A 21073-nucleotide genomic window follows, 5' to 3' on the forward strand; every position below is an offset into this window, starting at 1 on the left:
TAACCTGTGAGCTGACTGATACCTAACTGTGTGCATGGCAAAGACAGAGTCAAGGTTAACAAACCTCTAAAGACAAGGAAGGCAAGAAAAGATGCAGATTAAGCTGAGAACAACAAACTTAAACCGTGCTGACATATTATTGGCCAGCAACTAGCAGCAGAGGCTGCAAAAGGGTGGGAGTATGGCTCATCTCTTCTCTCTGTCCCTTCATTCCCTTGTTCTACCCATTTATAGACCTCCCTCTTCTGCTTTGCTTTCTCTCCTTGGCCCTGGGCCTTATTCTGGCTCCTGGAAATGCTCAGGAGACCAGCTGTGAAGGACAGCTGCTGGTCCGTTACGTTCTCTCTCATGTGGAGACCACAGTGCATCACCTTCCTTGGCTGTAGAGTACAGCCATTCAGCTGGAGGCTGACATGGCTATTTCAACCCCTACTAGACAAGAAAAGTTCTGCTCCTGGACAAATGCATAAAGGGTCACAGTGTAAGAGGACATGATTTGGGTCCATGGAAAATCATACAGGATAGCAGGGTGAAAGGTCCACTGTGAAGAACAGGATGATGAAAAAAGGAAAAATGAAAGCAATGTGATCAGAGTTCAGCAAGGCAGGAAGGAGCAGTGAGCAAAGATAGATCTGGAGCTATGATGGTTATAGGATTCATCATACCAACAAGAGGAAATAACACTGTTGGAGACACAGGCACTTTATTATGGTGGCTTCAAGAGGTCAGCTTAGAGTGAAGATGAGCACATCCTGAAACTAACCTATGGTAACAGAGTTCCCGTTCATTAACTGGGGATGATTCCTGTGAATGTTACTGCTTATGAGAGTATAAGGTTCAAATGTTCACTCTGTCACCGAGAGAGCGCCAATGATCAATAAAGGTTTCTGAAAAAGAAGGTGGAAGGAGAGGGGGGGGAAGAAATGCTACCTAGTACCACAATGATAGAAACTGACGTTGTGGCCTTGAGCTAGAGGAAGGAAAGGTGAGGTTAAAAAAGCAACAGAAGGCATAGACTGAGGCCAGCAAACATACATCCAGAGGTGCCATCTCAGGGCCTCGAAATGGCTGAAGGAACCAAGACTATAGGTGTCCTGTAACCAGGAAACCACTGCCTAGAGCTCTTGAGGCACCTACTCTGCAAAAGCTGCTGAAGCACTGAGCTCATCAGAGCCTCTGTCCCCAGCAGAATATCATAGCATAGAGGCTTCTGCTTCGTAACACAGGATGAGAAAAAGGACAAGCATCAGATGTCTTACAAGTCTTTGTGAAGGAAACTAGACCTTCGGTAGTCCAGGAACTAATCAGTGAGTTTCAAGCAAACAGGGAGCCTTTACAGAGACTTGCAACTCTGTATCACTGGGGACACAACATCAGCATCAAAAAGGTGAACACCACTGACTAGAAGACTGCATCCACTGCTTCCAAAATTACTTAAAAGGATGTTCTGGAAGCTCCTTTGGCCTTAAAAACTAGTAGGAAATCCTTCTTATTGTCAATTTGCAATGAAGTGTAGGAAAAAATTCAGGTACTCTAACAGGTAATAAAGGCTTTGCCTTATATGCATACACATGGAGCACAAGGGTAGACTTTCAGGCACTGTGGGAAAGAGACCCTAAAAGAGAAATGTTAAAAATACTGTCCAGGATACCCTCCCTGTCCGTGGTCTGTCAGCCTAAGATCCTCTGACATTGTATTCACTCCTCCTAGGAAATATATCAGCGTTAGGCAGATTTGATAGTGAAGGCAGTAACTGCAGAGATCTTTGCCCAACGCAGCTGTGTAAATTTAACACTATTGCATTTGTTATGCATGGTAGCGCTTCTGGCATGAATAGGACAGCTCAGAGTAGAGGGCAGCATTCCTAGCATGCATTTCCAACCGTACAAAGCTTTGACACATTACGATGTAGATGAGCTCCCTGTGGTAACATAAAAACATGGTGACCTGATACTGCTTAAGCATGATCCCGTCTCAAGACAGGGATATACAGACACATCTGCACGTCTAGATAAAGGCTGAACATGAAAGGGCATTGTCACCATTTGGGAGAATTTAAAACTTGACTGTGTGACAGTAACCAACTTACTTACAGACTTACATACTTATTCAGAGTAGTAGCAAGCTGAAAATTTTTGTGGCGCATTCAGAATCCATCATAAGAAGTCACATAAGCACTTATCATCGTGGATAATCCATGATCTCACAGTATTAGTCAGATGTACCTATAGGAGACTTTTCATTAATGCCCAGTTTTAGGAACTGGCTGCTCAGGACACAGAGCTGACTTGGCTTCTGGGAATGCTGACATCTGATATGGGAGCAGGTGAGACTTACGCACATTCATTATGAAAACCTGAAAATTAAAGTGATGAAGAAAAATTGATACCTGTTCTGGAGCGCTGGCTTCTACTATGGAACAGAGACAATCCACCCTGAGGTGGAGCAACTTTGGCCTTCAGTCATTTGGTGAAAATCCAGAAATAGGGTTTGTCAGTAAAAGTGCTATTTTAAACCCAGAACCATTCTTAAGACAACACCTGCTACAAAATCCTGTTCTCCTGAGAAGAAAAGAAAACAATCTTTTAGCATTTGGGCTATTAAAAAAAAAAATATATCTTCTTTTTATTTTACTGAAGCAGGGAAGATGACAGGGGCAGGAAGGTGCATCAGAACTGAATGCTGTAACCATTGAAGATTTTGTTCAACACCCAGGGTCTTGACATGTTGCAGTTCCAAGCCACAGCTAAGCTACAATAGCCTATTTCCAAAGAAGATTCAACCTTGAGACAGATTGCCTTACAGTTCCTTGCACACCATCCAACAGGTTGGGCAAAGACTTGCGTGCACAACAAAATAACGACTGTGAGTGTGTACCTCAGGAGTCTCTTTGGGTTTTTTGTGACACTACTGGTGGGGATAATAGTCCATATTAGATGAGATGCTAATCTGAAAAGCTGGAAGCGAAGTTGTGTGTCCTGTGTGTAAGTCGTATTTTCTAGAAAGCAGGGACCAGCTATAAAGTCTAGTCCTGGAAAAACTGAGGCTGTCATCTCCTTCATGCTTAACAAAAGCAAACTTCCTCAGAAAGGTCTTAGGCCCCAGTTAGGGTCATATGGGACAGGTCTGAGTAATCTCAAACTGCAACAGTGGAAACCACCTTGCTTCATGTTCTCCCATACTGAGACTGCTGAGAGGAGAAATTCAGCGGTAAGAATGCCGTTTGATTAAAATGGTGATGCAATTCCTATGATGGCATAGGCCTGCACAGGCTGCAGCTGTGCAACTCGTCCCTCAGACAGGGCAGATTGAGGTCCCTTGTTGAAAATGTCACTGGCTGCTGAAATGAAGAGGAACAAAGAGAAGTCCATAATTTGCCTTCACTTTGAGAAGTTTCATGGACACTGAGCACACAGCACCTTATATTACAGTCCTAGAATGTTTTCAGCCAGTTGTCCCTGGGTAGTACCTATGGCATGATAAACTTCATGGAGAAATACTGAGCTGAACCCTGGGATCAACATCTACATCATAAAATTTATCTCAACCTTCTGCTGTTCTCGCCAAAGACTAAAACGGCAAGTCATCTGTGAAGAGAGGATCTAACCAGGGGAGTAAGAAAGTGGCTTGAGAGCCTCAGGGAGAGTTGAAATTGGAAAGTTTAATTTTTTTGTTCACAACCAGCAGAAAAGAAAGTTACTCCAGTTTGAAGAGAGGCCTCAAATCTGTGCTAGAACGTAATCCAGAGTACTCAGCCATACCCTCTCCTTACACTGTAGATTGCAGATGCATCAACACAGATTTGCTGTTGTTACAAGACTAAATAAGACGGCAAAACTCACTGCAAGTACATTAGGAACAGACATCATTAGGCTTGAGTCAGAAGCACTATGACTAACTGCTGAAACTGTCCACTTTTTCCTAGACATCAGTGAAGCACTATTCTCTAATGCCATCTCAGACAGATCATTGTCAAATTTGCAAAGCTACCAAGAAACTTCCCCGCAGGCCAGGAAGTCTTGGAGAACTTCCAGCTTCTCCAGTTCTTGATTACAAGACAGATGAGCAAGCAACCCTGGTCAGATGTTTGCCTTCTTCCTAGACAGCTAAGAATGCGTACTCCTGTCTTTATGCAAGTCCGCATGTCTGGGTAGGAGAGGGGATTGAAGGCTGCCAAAGAGGCAGTTCAGAAACTCTTTCTGCTGCTCCTTTCTTACCCTAGGACTGAGGTCCCAATAAAAGAAATAGACAAGCAGGTTATGTACATTGCTCAAACAAGCAAGCGAGATGAGTGCATTCAAACCATGCACTGAAAAATTAAGCAAGCTTAAAGCCACATCACTGAGGAAGAGAAACCACAAGCGAAGAGAATTACATTCATTTTTCTGAAAAAAGTAGAAACAAACAAGGTACTCAAAAAGAACACTGAACGCAGGGACATAAAACAGATGATCACAACTGGAACTAGCAAGCTAGAATGAAGTGCTTGCCATTGCTGGACTGGAGTTGAAAGAAGGAAGAGCCGCCTTCTCTTCTGGGGCAGGGAAGGTGAGGCACGAAGCCACTAATACAACTGAAACATCTCCACCCTGCCTGAATGGGAACCTGAACAATTGCTGAAAAGAGAGGTACAATTTTAGCAACTGTCACAAGCCTCCAGTAAATTAAACCATTCATTTTTAACTTCACTAAAGACAATGTAATTCAAGGACTAGAAATACTCAAAAATTAAACCCCCAAGAAAGCACACTTCTTCTAACACATTCTACTAACAGGTCCACCCTTAAGAATGCCGAGTCTTTAAGGAAATGGTACTTTCCAAATTTAAAAGTATTTCTTCATTAGTAAAATACTACATGAAACTTAAGTTTTACTGGTAACTATTAGGAGAGCGAGCTTACATTCAAATTTAACAAACATATTTATCAATCTAATTGATAAACTTACTTGAAAGAAAAAAAACACCTTATGCCTACTATTTCCAAAAGCAATATAAAAAAAAAGTTAAATTTGCACAGGCAAACATCAAAAGTTTGAAAATGACTTTCATTTGCAGACTCTTCTGCTGTCCTCTTCTGCCTCCCTGTCACCTTCCCCTACTAGACTCTAGCTCTGCCCTTACATACCTTCCTTCCAGCTCCTGTTCCCTAACCTTTCCCAGCTTTTCTTCTTCATGTTTGCAAGTACAGTTCGAAGTGGCACTCTCTCTCCTTTTATACTGCCGGTAAGGCCAAAACACTGATACTACAAGAAAAGATAACTCCCGCCTCATGCTTCCTGTCATGGAGGCCTCCAGAAGAACAATTCAATAAAAAGCTTATCTGTTCCTACAGCTGTCAGATTATTAAACCCAAAACATCCCCCTTGCAAAAAGCAGCTTCAGGGAAAGCAGAGTATGTTTGGTGTGGACAAGCCTTCAGTGCCTTAAACTGACAAATCCATCAAGCCTTTATTCAGCATATGGAAATTGAGAGTATTCTGGCATTTGTAACTTGGCCAAAACTTGATTATTTTTCATGGGAACACCAGCTCCCATTCCCTGGATGCCAAAGTGATCCTGTTTCCTCCTACCTCACAGTTATCTCGTCTCTGCACCAAAGCAGAGCTTTTTAGAAGGCTGGGCTTTTTACTTTGAAGCAAACACGAGCTCAGTTTCCAATAATGAAAAAAACAAAAGGCCACAAGAAGTTCATCAGGGAACATTTCCATTTGTGTGATTTAGACATGATGATGGTACAAGGCTACTGAAAATAAGTTACTGAACTGGGGAAGCGCAGGCATGAAAGCATCAGGATTATGAATATGTGCTGCCTCTAAAAACTAAAACTGTTTTATACTGTTTTTACAGGTGACTTTCTATGTATATCATTAATGAATGGATTTATACAGTTACGCTACAATCTCGGAGACAAGACAGTCATCCTACAGACCTTTCAGAAGGTCCATGCAAATGGAAATACATGGCATTCACTCAAAGCAGGAAGAACTGGCAATGAAGGCTACTTGGACCTGGATGGCATCAACATTACTCAAAAAGCTAGTCCTGGAATGAACGCGCTAGACACACACACAGATTTTTTTGTTGGAGGGGTGTCCTCCTTAAACCTTGTTAATTCAATGGCAGTAGAAAATGAACCCACAAGTTTCACTGGTTGTATACGAGAAATTGTTATAAACAACAGGGAACTGAGGCTTACCGTGACTGACGCCAAAGGTGGAGCCAACGTCGGTGACTGTGACGGAACCGTTTGTGGGTATGCAGTGTGCAAAAATAATGGAACATGTCAAGTTGAAAACTCAGGCTTTTCTTGCTCTTGCCCACAAGAGTGGACAGGGAGCACATGTGAACAATCTATTCACTGTTCACAAAACAGGTGTGGGTCTCAAGCTCTCTGTATTCCTCAACCTACTTCATTTTCGTATATCTGTATATGCGCACTAGGCTGGTCAGGTAAGTACTGCGATAGCAAAATCAGATTTTTTATAGCAAAGTTCATTGGCAACTCCTACATCAAATACACAGATCCTTATTACGGAAAAAGAGACCTCCAGTATAGCCGCATTTCTTTAAATTTTACTACCAATCAAACCGAAGGCTTACTAGTATGGATGGGAAAAGGTGAAGATGAAGATAATGATTTCCTTGCCATTGGTCTTGCCAATGGAACATTAAAAGTTGTGATTAATCTTGGAGAAAGAATCTCTGTTCCTCTAATTCATAGCAAATACTCCACCTGTTGTGATGAAAGATGGCATTTTGTTACTGTAGTTCAAAACCAAACTTGTATTAAGGTCTATCTTGATGAGGAGCTAATTCTTTTTGAAGATATCGATCCACAGAGGAAATACACTGCTTTGAACTATGGAGGCATTTGTTATTTTGGTGGGTTTGAAATTGGCAGGAAAGTCAATATAGTCACTACAGGGCTTTTTCAGAAGGAATTCATTGGTAAAATTAAAGACGTTGTGCTCTTCCAAGATTCTAAGAAAATTCAGCTAATGAAAGCAGAAGGGTATAATGTTTACAATGGAAATTAATTGAAAAACTGTTGAAGGCTCTTTAGAAGTGATGAATTTCCTTTTCCTCCTGTTTCTTGTGTTAGCTGGCCACGTAAGACTCGGGAACCAACATAAGAAAGCACTTAATAAAATTGTCCCTAGCTCCTTTTCTTTTTTTAATGTTGAGTATTAATAGCATATATAAAACACAACCAGATGTTTTACTCGTGAAATGACTTACACATACTCTTTAGTATTTACTTTAAAATAATGGGAGTCTGCACATTTTTTCTTTACTGCGCTGGAAATCGTTTTGTAGAAAAATAGGTAGTAATTAGCTCATAAAGGCAATAATCACTCCAGTATTAATTGTGTGTTGCTTTATGAAAACAGACTTACCTGTTTCACCAAAACTCTTAAATTTTATTAGAATGCAGAGTTTCTCTTTTATAATTTTGTAATATTAAGGTCAAGTGTAAAAACTGCAATTGGGGGGGTAAGAAAAGGTGTACTTGGGGCAAAAAGCACGTTTGTTGTAATGAGAATTTTTGAAATCATAACGTCTGTAATTACTTGTTAAGTCCACAAAGATAACGAAGTTGTTCTCCCTCCCTTCTGAGTCTCTATCCATCACGTGTGCATTTATGTAAAAGGGTAGAACTTAAGCCTGTCTTCACGCTAAGATAATACACCTAAAGAAGAACGATTTTAAGAGCAGAAAAGGTATTTTACTTAATTACTGAATAGATATAAAATACAGCTGCTGTTTCTCTCCAGCAGAGGTGTCCCCTGTTTGACTACATGAAAACTTTTTGTTTTAACCATTCAAAACTGGAACGCGGGAGCGTGGCAGTCTGCCTACAAATAACTTCTATTCCTAACAGCTTCAAAAGTAGAGTCTAAGAACTGCTCTGCTTCAGCTATACCTTTCTGGCTTATATGCCCCTAAAGGAGACAAAGGTTTTGGCCACAGAAAATTGAATTTCCATGACTAGATTTTTCATGAATTTATAATCTCAGAAGTAAATAGAGCTCTTCATATATAAATGCAAAAACTATTCCTTCTGAAAAAGCTCAGTTATATTCTAGTTTAGTGAGCAATAAAACCAAAATACATCAATTAATACTTTAATGTGCTTAAACAAATGATTTCTGCTGGTATCTATATTTCTCATTTGACTGATGGCTTACTGTAGAAGTAAAACACTTAAATAAAAATAAATAGTGATTGAGTCCTATCTTTTCCTTTTTTACTTTACTATTGCTTAAAAGCACATTATAAACCATCACCTCCTTGCATGGAAATTCTCTGAATATAAGTCTTCAGTGGGTACTTATCAGAAACAAGTTACTATTTCTTTTGGTTTTTGTCTTTCCATAAAGCAGAAAGAATAAGCACAGTAAAACTAGGTGGCACATTACTTTCCGCATAACCATAATTAGCATGTAGCAATGAATGCACTGCCAAGGCAGTTACAGATGACTTGAAGATCACTAAGGTGGGGGGGGGGTGATGGAACTACCCTGAGATGTTTTAATAAGGATCTCGCAAACATCTTTGTGAGGGTCTTTCTATCCTTCTCAGCTGCTCTGAGCCCCCAAGCGATCAGCCTGATGCAACAGAGCTGCTTCCCCTCTTCCCAGCAGGCAGCTCACGGAGCCCACTGGGCATTTCAGCTGGCTCCAGCTTCTTCTCTTCCAGTTTCTCTGAGGAGGACCTTGTATATGACCATGTGATGCTGGGGAAGGGAGCATATTTAGGGTTTATCCTGTTCTCTCTGGGACTCCGGGTGTACTGCCAGTTCCTCATCAGTGCACGCTGCTTTTTGTGGCCTGAGCAGTGATTCAGTGTAAAACAAGTAACAAGTCATCGGAGCACTTCCAACTAACACAAGTGTTGGAAGGAGAGTCGCTGAAGGCAATAGAGAAGACAACATCCTTTATTCCTGTAGTAGCGGGATTTATTCCCATTACACTAACTCAGATTCTAGGACCAAATCCTGGAAACTGTCACTGCTTATCAAACTCTTAACAAAGCTCTCCCTCAAGAGCTGTTTTACTGTGGCTCTCTTTGGCTTTTACACGCAAGAGGCAGGTAGTAAAGCACTTGGCAAACTTGGCAAATGTTTACATATTCTTTCCAAATGAATTATTTCTGGTAGTTCTGGCAGAAAGCATTCCTGTCCCTTCTGTACAGACAGCTGCAATTTTCATTGCTCCCGGTTTATTTTTAGAGCACAAATGGATGTGAATGTGAGACACGGAACTCCCGTGGACCAGGAGGGGACTATTTTTGAACAGGTCAAAAGAAAATCTTACAAGCAGAGCTGCTGATTTAGAACTTACTCCAAAAACCAGACCAATGCTTTGGTGCACTTCTATGTCTAAAGAGCCCTGATGTAAATATTTAAACAAAACAACACGTGCATAATACTACCAGATATATTCAATGGCACTACTGCTAGACAGACCATGGAATTAATTTGGAAAAGACTAATTTAATTGCATCATGTTATCATGCTATAAAAGCTAAAAGTTTAAATATTGCTTCTAGCTACTAACAAACTAAGGATTTTTTTTCTTTATGAATCTTCTCAACTATGAGCCTGAGAAACATTACTTAATGAAAGTCTACCACCCCCTTTATTTGGTGCAAGATTTTTAATTTTACTCAACTTGACCATGAAGCTACCTGCAAGGTAGCGAAATGAAATTTTACCTTAAAATATATTCAGAATTAAAACTAACAATTAGCATGTTGTTAAACAGAAAAGCCTCTTCTTTCCAGAAAGGTCCTTCCAACAGCAAAGTGCAAAACGCTACATCAGCACATAAGGTCATGTACTCAAAGTGAAAAACAAAACACTGAAAAACAGAACAATAAACCTAAGTTTTTCTTTATATAGTGGAATATTTTTGCTGTTTCTGACAGACTCAACAAAATGATCAGGGTATTTTAAGAAGTATAAGAGCAGGAGATTTTAGTTTGTTTTCAGGTTTGCTTTTTTTTTTTTTAGCTTTCTGTTTTGCATCAGTGGATGGCAGTCACTACAAAATACCAACTTACTAGAAGTCCCAATGGTACAGACACCCTTCTGCCCCTCTCCTCCCTCTTCGCCCCCCAAAACTCGAAACGACCGAGCCATGAAGTGTACAACAAATGTGGCATTCTGTAACTCAGCCTGCTATATTCATTTAGCCTAGTTTCACACCTATGAAATCAAACACACACAGTATGTGAGAAAGTTTTATCATTTTAGAATCAAAATATCCCTTAAAATATTTACATTTTACAGTAAAAAGGATAGCAAAACACAAAGTAATGTACAAGCTTAGGTATTCAAGTTTTTGAAGCATGGAAAATGGTGGGAGAAATGAATTTACTACTACAAATCATATTTTCAAGAATTTAGGTTAAAAATGCTTTCTTATTAAAACAAGTGCAGTTTAAAGCAATAACATTCAAGCAGCTCAGCCTTCCAATTTCTGGTCACAACCTGCTTCAGATGCTTAGGAAATACTTGAAAAACTAATGAAATACACTTGAATTATTTTATTGTACTACTGAATAACTTAAAAAACTCTTCACACCACCGAGCATATTATATTTTGTTGTAATGTGTGTGGATTCTGAGGCTTTGCTACAGTCTTTAAAAACAGTGCAATTTAAAAAGAAGGTTATTGTATGAAATTCACCTTTAAAATTATCAGAGCATCTTAAAACAGAAGAGAGCACAAATTACCAAAGGCAGCAACTATATTGCAGACTTGACTAAAGCCAACTTCATCAGCTAAGAAAATTTCTAAGCCTTTATTGCATATTAATAAAAGAAATCTTTAAAATTTTGAATATACAGCAATGTAAAATTTTTAAAAATATTAAACTCCTACTTCTAGCGATAGTTGGTATAATGAAAAAAAGGATGAGTATTGGTACATCGAGTGGTACCAAAACACAGACTTGTTTCTGCAAAACACCAACAATGAATAAAAAAGATGGCACAATCCTAGCAGGCTTTTATTTCTTTTTTATACAAAGTTTTACGACATTACTCTAACAGTTTATTTAAATAGGATTTTAAAAGACTGCCTGCATCTTTTTACCTTTTGCTTTTAGTTCTGTCACTGTGGTCCCTATGTCTCTCTCTGTTCTTTTCACTTTCTCGTTCTCTATGCTTCTCTTTGCTTTTCTCCCTCTCCTTATCTTTTTCATGAGCCTGTTCTTCACTTTTAGGCTTCTCTGTCTTTTTATCTGGATTTCTAGTCTCTCTAGGGCTTTTTCCGTCAGCAGCCCTGTCACTGTGTGGAGATCGCAATCTTTCTTTGTCTCTCTGTCCTTCCTCTCTACTCTTCCTCTCTCTCTCCTTTTCCTGGTTTCTGTCTCTGCGTCTATTTCTTTCAGACTCTTGCTCCCAGTATTTTTCATTGTTCCACTCTTTTTCATGTCTGTCTTTCTTTTGGTGATGGGATTCACTGTAAAATCTTTGTCTGTGTTGATCATTTTTTCCTCTACTGAACCCTCTCTCCAAATGCTGTTCTTGTCTGCCCCAAGGATCGCTGTGGCGTCTCTCTGGTCTCCTATTGTCTTTACTCTGAAAAAAATTTTCTGGCCCCAAAAATCTTGATTGTTTGTGGGCCACTGGTAGCCCTTGTGCAATGGGTCCGGCATAGTGCGGTGGCTGACCTGATAAATGAGCTACTGGTGGCCATGGCATCATTGGGTTTTGAGGAAAGCCAAAGCCTGGAGGAGGAAGAAGTGGAGGTGGTAAATGAGGAGGAAATCCAAACATAGGGTTGTTTTGTGGAGGGAAGTTATGAGGTGCAGGAGCCTGAAACTGAAATCCAGGTGGATTAGATTTAGGATGCTGAAAATTCTGCTGTGGAGGTCTAACAGATGAGAAGCTGCCACTTGTAATAGGGCTTGGGACTTTGGAAATAAATTCAGAACGAGAAGAGTTTTCGGTTTCAAAATGAGATGAAGTTGCTGCTGGTCCTCTTCTAAATGAGTTCACTGTTTCAATGTTTTGCATCAGCGCATCTTCCTGTGAGTGTTTGGTATCTTCTGCTTGTGCTGCGCCTGCGTTATCTGCTTTTGCTGCAGTTGAACTGTACTGCGTCTCGTTGGTTTGCGCATCACTTTGATACAGGTTTAAGCCCGCTTCTCCAGAAGACTGTTTATTCTCTGGTTCCATTTGATCATTTCCTGAAGAGTTCTGTCGATCTTCATTTCTGCTAACATCTCCTTCCTTGTTTTCCGAAGCATTAGCCTGCTGGCTTCGTCCAGCTGCCTGTCGTGGGTCTCTTTTAAGATTAATAAATGGTGGTGATTTAGAGGTATTAGCAGCAGTACCTTCAGCAGAGCCTACATTAACATTGTTCTCGTTGGGTTTTTTCCCTGCATTTGATGAGGAAGAAGAAAAGCTGGAATTTGTGGTCCTTCTACCTTCCTGTGCAACGTTCTCCTTGTCAGGTAACTGCTTCTTTGGGTCATTTTCTTTACTTTCTTCACTTTCTTTATTCTGTGACTGAGCAGATAAATTTGCTAAAAACACTTCTGTGGAGACATCTGGAGGTTTTCCCTTAAGAGTCAGCCCTATCAAAGATCCAGCACTTCTTGCAGAACTTGAGGTCCCTACAGCTGCTGCATCCGCAGTTACAGTAGCGTTAGTGGATTCCTGTAGATCATCCAAACCAGTCTTTGCTTCACTAACTTCAGTAGTTACCTCAGCAACATCCATGTTTTCTTCTTTTAAGGTTGCTTGTTCATTTAATAATGGTATGTCTTCACTGGGACCTGCTTCTGACTTGCCGTGTTCATATACCTGCCCTGTTGTACCCAACAGGCTTTGGAGAATATCATCCACTGGCAAGGGTTTATTTGCTAGCTCCAAAGTAGAAGGCTGATTTTCCCATCCAACCAGGACTCCAGGAAGAAATCTGAGAGGCTTTGGTGGTTCATGTTTGGTACTTTCCACCAATGGTTCAATAACTGCTGGAACATCTTCTATATTAGATTGCTGAGGTTTATTTCTCTGCTTGTGTAGCACAGTTGTGAAGGAATTAAAAAAATCATTTTCCTCCTCTTCTTCTAGTGCCAACTCATGATGAGAGACTTCAGGCTTGTTTGGCTTACTTTTCTTCTCTGGTGGCAAGTTACTCAAGGTACTTTCAGAAGCTTCATCCACAAAACTACTAGTAACACTTGCAACGGCAGTAATCTGCCTCTTCATTTTCTGGCGAATTATCAATCCCAGTAATAAATTTGGTCGATGTATTTCAATCCCTGTACAAAATTGTAACAGCAATTTATCATCTCCTTATGTTTTGGTTAAAGCAATCATTTTAACAAAAATAACCCCCATACTCTTACAATATATTATAGAAAGTATTCGGTTTATGACATTTGAAATTTCCATCATTAAATGTAACAAACAATACTTAAAATAATCAAAAAATGTATTTCCGACATAAAAATTATGACTTCAAACATTGCAAATTAAAATCCTTTAGGTACTATATCACCCACTATAACTTCCAAGTACAGAATACGAGACAGTTATATAGGACATCTCGTCACATAAGAAAAAGCACAGAAGTTAAACATCATGTTAGTCTAACACAGCTACAGTCTGGTATCAGTGGTGGCAAAGCACAAGAGGAAAAAAAAAGTAAATAGTACACTTGCAACCACAAAGTCTCCTAATCAATTTGTGTTAGACATACTTCTTCAAAGATTTACCAAGAGTGTCTTTCCAAAATGCCTCCCTCCTACCAGGAAGGCACTGTGTTTCAAGTTATACTATTAGCTATCTCTTCACTATGTCTTTTGTTCTGTATAATTTAGGTTCTTGCAAAAAAATTATGAGTTGTAGCTCATCCTCTCTTCATTTCAGCCCTGCCTATCTCAAAAGAACAAATCATCCACAAATTTTTATAACCAAAATAAACTGATACAAAATAATTCAGGTGTAAGCAGAACAACAGAGCCATTTCAGGATCTTTTCTTCCTTGCCCACCTGTTTTTTTTAAACTTTCCATGTCTTTTTTTTTTTTTGAGGAAGTTTAGAACGCTTGAGAAAAAAGGAATTAGTGCATTTCAAATAATGAAAAATACTATTTTAACGTTACAGCATCAATTTGGAGTTCAGTATGTCTACTATCATAGTTCACTTCCATCACTGAATTTACTGAGATTGTAACCTACAAAGCCACCCGGGTTAGAGGAAGAACGTAGTAAACATGAAACAAAAGTTACACACAGTAATTTTTTCGACAACAATAAAGTATCAGAATAATCTTACAATGGGAAATTAATGTCTTTTCAAGGAAGCTAATATAATGTTATGGAAAACTCATGACATGTCTGAACAGAATAGCTGGCATTTTAAAATTTCATTTTCTCTTATATTTATGTTGCAAACTTCTTTAAGCAGTGTTATGATAATAAAGGTCCGAATTCCAAGCTGTACTTACCAGGCCCGTCAAAAGGCACAAGATGATGTGGGACTTTATCTGAGGAACCTAAAGGGATGAGGTACAAATCTTTCACTTGCTTCATGTTATTGGCCGCTACACCATAGCGTTTTCTACTGCTGAAATATGCAAACAACAACGCATAGGATATTTGATCCTCTTCAGTTACAGGGGTAAAGCGTACTACACAGATCTCCTGTTTACAAAAATAGAAGGAAAAAGATGGTCAGATACATTTTTCTATGAAATTTTAATTGTTTTAGTGACTGCTCTTTATTTATTTAAGCACAGTTCAGAGGAGGAGAAAAAGCCTCCCCAAGAAAGCAGAGAACAACAGAGGAGCAGAAACAAAGCAAAAAATAATTATGGAAAACTGGAGAAAACAAATAAAAAGCATTTAGTATAAAAAAAAAAATTAATGACAGTGCATGACAGAAAAGCCAACATTTTATCAGCCAGCTAAATAACAAGTTTTAGGGAAGCATGCCAGCTTCCAAGTAATTATTCCCCTCCCCACCCTGAACATTACTAGAAAGCTTTATTTTGTAGTCTATTGTGTCAGAGATATCCATTAATACCAGGGGAAGACCAGTACTCGGATCCCAAAATTATGACCAAAGCCCAGCTCAGGAGTCAATGCTGGGGCTGATGCTGTTTAATGGCTTAATTAATGACCTGGAAGATGGGACAGAAGACTCTCTGCAAAACTGAGATGACACCTAATTAGGGGCAGCGGTTGATACGCTGAAGAGTGTGGGCTGCCATTCAGAGGAACCTCAGCAGGCTGAAAAATGGGCTGACCTTCATGAAGGTCAGCAAAGGCAAATGTGACATCTTGCACCTTGAGATGGAGCAACCCCATGCACCAGGAGAGGCCAGGGGATGGACTGGCTAGAAAGCAGCTTGGCGTAAAAGGACGCCGGGTCCTGGTGGACAAGTTGAATGTGAACCAGGCCATGCCAAGAAGGCCAACTGCATGCTGGGTGTCAGAACTGGAGGAGGCAGCAGGCCAGCACAATGATTATTCCCTTCTATTCAGCACTCGTGAAAGAGCACCTGGAGAACCCTATCTAGTTTTGGGCTCCCCAGCCCAGGGACAACCTGCACACAGTGGGACAAGTCCAGCAGAGGACCACTGAGATGGTTTTGCATACTGTAACAGCACCAAAACAAAAGGATAACGCTTGAGATGTGTGAAGTGGTGTCCAAACATTCATGAGTTACTGTCTCAAAGGAATACAAGTATTCTCAAACAGCAAATGACAGGTTAAGGCTAGATAGTAAGAAAATAAACACCATCAGCTGCCATCCATCCCGTCAGTTATCCTTGAAAGTGTCATGTATTTCACAAATATTCCAGGGAAAAAAAAAAAAAAAAAAAAAAGACCTTTAGGGTGAATAGGGTGAATGTTAAACAGCAAGCCTTCAATACGTAAAATTCTCACCTTGGTCCCCGAAGCTTTGATTTTTTCTACATACTCCCAGACAGTGTGAGGAGATATCCTGCCACCTACTTGAATACTGTCAGGTAAATCCTATGAGAAAGGACAACAGAAATCTGAATCCAACATAAAAATTGTGGTAAATTCTTCATCCAGTATGTATTTAATATATTCAAAACATACTTAATTCTTATAGTTCTTAAATTATAATTTTAAAATATCAGTAGAAGTTACAACAGTAGAAACAAATTAATTTACATTTAAATTTTGGATATTTAAATTAGGATTTTCAGCGCAAAGTTAATGACCTGCACCAAATTAGTTATCATTCAATACTGTTCATCTATACCTTCCCGAAAATTATTTACTTCAGTAACATTAACTGCAAACATAACTGTACTGCGCTCTGGAAACACTCAAGTTATCTGTAAGATCAAACTGCTATGAGAGCCCCACACCTATGAAGGAATACAATAAACTTCCAGAATCTTAATCATGAGGGAAAAACATAACCTACACACACATGCATAGAGAGACATAAACTTGTTCTTGGATATTATCAAGTTTACTATTCACAAGTAACAAAAATAGACTTTCAGATTCATTTAGGAACACCTAAGAAAAAAGAGTTTTTTGAAATAAAGCAGAAGAGTTTTGAAAAGCACACCATATTCGTAAAACAATCCCTTAGTATTAAAGGGTACTGCATGCCCTGCACTTCACCGAAGATTTACAGCAAAGTAAAGATAATCACATTAATAAAGACTTCAGTCTGTTTAATTAGAAAGCTGATGCACCCTGTGTCACCAGCAAGAAGCAACACTGAGACTTTTGAGCTCTCTGATCTTTATTTTATGACATGAAGACAACTATTATAAGCAGTTGCATCCTTTTCCTGCCTCTCAGACACTAAAGAGAACACTACGTAATTTTTTTTTTTTTTAGGAACAATTTAGTCTTACAATGGAAGGTTAGGATCAGAATTGCCAACAGATAGGCAAAAAAAGAAACCCTGTTACGCAGGGTTTTGTTGAAGATGAGAAGACTTCTCGCACTGTCAACAGAAACCAACAGTAGACACTTCTCTTCCAGAAATCGGTATCGACTTATTTAATGCTTTGAATTCGTAACTGAGCTACAATTTTCTCACCTCTAATTAAGCAAATGGATGCCACACAGGTGGTTATTTCAGTAGCAAATTTTGTCCTATTTTTCCCTGCTACTTTATACTACAGAAGATGTTCCATAATAAACAAAAAACAGTTCAACTTTTCTAAAACCAGCTCTGGAAATACTGCTGCTCATCCTCAAGAAACATCTTACAGTGAGATGAGAGTAAAACATCTTAAAATATATCAAAGAACTTGAACCCTGATGAACCATGGGTCCATGTAGGACAAACTGAAAAATACTTACAAATACATACCCTAACCTCTGTCCTCCCACAAATACTTTACCCAGTACAATGATCATGCTTCACTGTCTTTCATCATTATACGATTATTAGCCTACAAGGTAAACAAGTCGCTAAAGTTAATACATGAATTTTTCATTCTTTGCAGTAAACATAAGTACCTCCGTTAAATACTCAAAAGAGCCAGAAACTGGATAAGCCTTAATAACAAACTTTGCCACTGAAGGCATATTGATAAAACCCTTCCAGATGAAATTCAGGCGTGCCAGAAACAGACTTTCACATTCCACAGTACCAGGTGTTTCTGACCTAAAAAACGACAAACAAAAAACCACTTTGTTTAGAACATGATATATCATGCAAGATCATGTAAATCAGAATCTTTCTTTGTAAAAGAAATTATGTCTCATCAAGAATTTTCTTTTTTGGTTAAGCATACTTGAGGGTCAATGAAAAGAGACAGGCAGACAACCACGTTTCTCATCTTCCAGTGAAGCAGATGTATGTTACATGAAGGACCATCAGATAAGCAGCACATTAGTTCACTACTGTATCTTTTGAGAATGGAGAAGTTACTTAGTCCAAGAGTTATTAAATGCTACTGAAGAGGACACACAAGCACATATAGCTGCTGCAGACCCAGTAAGATCTTCCCCTGCCACAGGAAGGGGAGAAGATGACAACACACTGCCTGCTGGCCTATCTTCACCCTAGGAGTCCTAGCTCCTAGGTTTTGTTGCAACACTGTCTGCCTACCACCTGAATATCTGCGTTCCCCTTCCCTCCTTTTGTCCCACAAGCCAGCTCCTCATCTCTTCTCACCCATGCATCACTTCCACAGCTTCTGTGAGCGCCTCCTCCCAATTCCAATATCATCAACAGTACAAAACAGCATTTTTTCCCCCACTTCAAAAAAAGCCTCAGTTTTGTCAATAATATTTTTCAGAATAAACTGAAAGACTTAATGTCACAGGACAGTGTTTCTCAGCCTGGGGGTTTCCTCATGGAAAAGGTTACATCCACATTTCAACATTTTCCAACATGTTGTTATCAAAATATTCTAGGCAGGCTATCAGCAGTTTTAAGCTAGCCACCCAGTAGCACGAGATGTTGTGCTGTTACAGTAACAGTAATCTGTTCCTTTCTGTCTACACTAGAAATGACTTCTTTGAATCTTCAGCGAGCCACTGTCCTGTCCACTGTCCTTGGTAAACGATCCCACTGATGCCCTGATAAAGGCAAAATTTCAGCACAAACTCCAGTCAATTCTAAATAACTGGAAGTCAATGTTTTTCTAGCAACTCCTTCCTCAAACCAGAAAAAAACAACCTCATAAATTGCAATTCCCTCTTTAGTGGGTAGCAGAGTAGAGTGTGGAAGAAAATGAAGAGACAGATGACAGCAAATATGGCAAAACATCAAACAAGCTGCTGTTATCTGTCATTTCTAGAAAAATGTTGTTTTGAGATTTGAAACTAGCGTGATGTATCAGTGTAAGTGCTCTGTTTAAAGCAACCTCAAACTCCCTAGCTTTATATATACACATGTACAAGCACACACTCATTCAACTGCAGCACTGTACATACTACCTTCCTTAATAGCAAAATACAATATGACATCTATATTCTGACTTTTTTACTATGAACTAAGCTGCCTCTTTAGGCCTTGTTGCACCAGCAAATATAAGGTAGTTTACTTTTCCCAAAAGAAAATGTAGTAATTAGGAGTTTGTAATCATAATAATATATGTAGTATTATTTATATAAATGCATAGCATCATTTACTCCAGCAGATAATCCCATTCCTAAGAAGAGATGTACAACTTCAAGTACACAAATGGATTAATGAAATGTCATTAAAAAATTAACTTTAGTCATAACAGCTTAACAAGATTAATAACATCTTTCATTTAAAAATACTGTTTCTACAGTTTATATTACTTTGGGAGAGGAGTGAATGACGATTTTGATGAGTCTTGCTTATCATCTTCCAGTAATTCTGAAGCTAAAATACTTGATGTTGAAGAAAGTGCGTCTGCAATGCTCTCAGCTTCGTTGTCTGACTGCTTCCGTGCAACTCCAACAGACACCTTCACTTTTTTCGCAGAAAGATCATCAGTAGGTGGTGCCATTCGGCCTGCAGAGAATGAATTGCAATGTTTTTTATTTTTTATTAAAGAAACAAAAGAGGGCTTCCTCTTGAAGGCATGGAAGACACACCAAAAATACTACATATTGCCATTGAAGTGGGATAGGATAAAGAAATGATACATTTTATACATATTTATAATATGTAATATTATGTTAATATTCCTTTTATACCTATTCATAAATATCTATAAAATTGTATAAATTTATACATTGTATATATTTATACAATATTATACGTAAATATTGCCATTGTAACGGGACAGGATAAAGAAATGAGGAATCAACAATAGCATGTACACCCATTAAAGGGATGTCTTTCTCTGCATTTTTTTTTTAAATAGAAGACAACTTTATGCCAATACCCTATCACTTTAATAGTCTCTTGTAAAGTATGAAGTAAAACATTGCTTCCAGATCTTTGTCAACAAACTAGGGGAAAAAAAACCACATTTATTTACATTCTTGAGGTATACTGAGATTTATGACTGAAAAGCATTATACAAGCATGATGTATTTATTTTGTCATGCTTTTCAAAATTACCTATGCAGATTTTGCAGTTAAGATCGAAGAGATGATTTTTATGTTGACTTGTGGTGTCTGGAGATGCAGATTCATTTATTTCTTTATCTTTTTCAGCTTCCTCTGACTTCTCAAACAATTTCATATTAGGTTCCTAAGAAAAGTCAAACACATTTCAGTTAGCCTTTTTTTCCCTCTGTTAATATTCCTAATATTGCTATTCGTACTGCTTAAATATTTTATGGTATTTTCTTCCCTTCAGACATAAAACTCTCCCTTCAGCTGTATGGCCTAAAGGCTATCACAAAATCTACAAACGTATTAAGAGAATGAATTCATATTCCTAAATGTGTTTTAGATAAGATTTAGAATATTTTCTACTATTGGCAGAATTCATCATACCATCATGGACACAACATGGAAAAAAATAAAAAACCACCAGGCCCGGAAGTGAAAGTCAATGAGGATAAAAGAAAAATTAAACTCAGAACAGACCTAACATATAATTACAGAGCTGTACAACAAAATCATAAGCAAACCACTTTACAACCATATTATCTATGAACTAAATACACTGTGTTGCCGTATTTTCTTTTCTACCTGAATTTCCATAACTTCCTCTTGTTCTTTTATCGGCGTTTCACTTTCAATTTCTATTTCTCCTTTGTGAGTAATTTTTGTGATAGGTCTTCTTTCAACTTCCCTCTGTTCCTTCTCGATCATTTCAATTGTCTGTAAAAACAGGGAGTTATTTATATTTACTTCCATATAATAAAATTTGGAAATCCACAAACATAACAACAGAAAATATTAACACTAAATATTACACTATTCTACACTACCTACTCAATTTTTTTATTGGAAGTCATCTGATATAACCCACAATTCCTAGTATCATAAAACCCAAACACAAAATGCATACCAGTTAACACTACCCAAATTTTGTGCCTTTCAGTTCTATGAAGTGGCACATAAATACCAAAGATTCTGTCGACCCAAATCCAGATGATGTAAACTAGAAAACTTGATGCTGTAAACTGGACATTTCTAAGCAGCTACAGTTAACTACCATCAG

At 38.6% G+C, this 21073-nt stretch overlaps 2 protein-coding genes across 11 annotated transcripts in view; one reads left to right on the top strand and one right to left on the bottom strand.

The window, feature by feature from the left end:
• The window catches only part of EYS (EGF-like photoreceptor maintenance factor), a 923675-nt gene extending 913586 nt beyond the window's left edge, over positions 1–10089 (top strand). Inside the window, exon 49 of the mRNA XM_087776394.1 lies at positions 5849–10089. Coding sequence (XP_087632520.1) covers positions 5849–7038 — 1190 coding nt within the window. The 3' untranslated portion in view covers positions 7039–10089. The remainder of the gene's footprint in view (positions 1–5848) is intronic.
• Positions 10090–10996: 907 nt separating this feature from the next.
• The window catches only part of PHF3 (PHD finger protein 3), a 50968-nt gene continuing 40891 nt past the window's right edge, over positions 10997–21073 (bottom strand). For all 10 annotated transcript variants that reach the window (XM_087776530.1, XM_087776525.1, XM_087776527.1 and 7 more), the window contains 7 exons: positions 20599–20730; positions 20020–20152; positions 19269–19464; positions 17490–17637; positions 15918–16007; positions 14473–14668; positions 10997–13282 (listed from right to left, as the gene is read on the bottom strand). In XM_087776530.1, the coding sequence (XP_087632656.1) occupies positions 11100–13282; positions 14473–14668; positions 15918–16007; positions 17490–17637; positions 19269–19464; positions 20020–20152; positions 20599–20730 (3078 nt within the window). In that variant the 3' untranslated portion in view covers positions 10997–11099. The remainder of the gene's footprint in view (positions 13283–14472; positions 14669–15917; positions 16008–17489; positions 17638–19268; positions 19465–20019; positions 20153–20598; positions 20731–21073) is intronic.

Source organism: Nipponia nippon, unplaced genomic scaffold, assembly GCF_047370975.1.
Source record: "Nipponia nippon isolate SJK-2023a ecotype South Korea unplaced genomic scaffold, ASM4737097v1 scaffold_4, whole genome shotgun sequence".
Taxonomy (NCBI): domain Eukaryota; kingdom Metazoa; phylum Chordata; class Aves; order Pelecaniformes; family Threskiornithidae; genus Nipponia; species Nipponia nippon.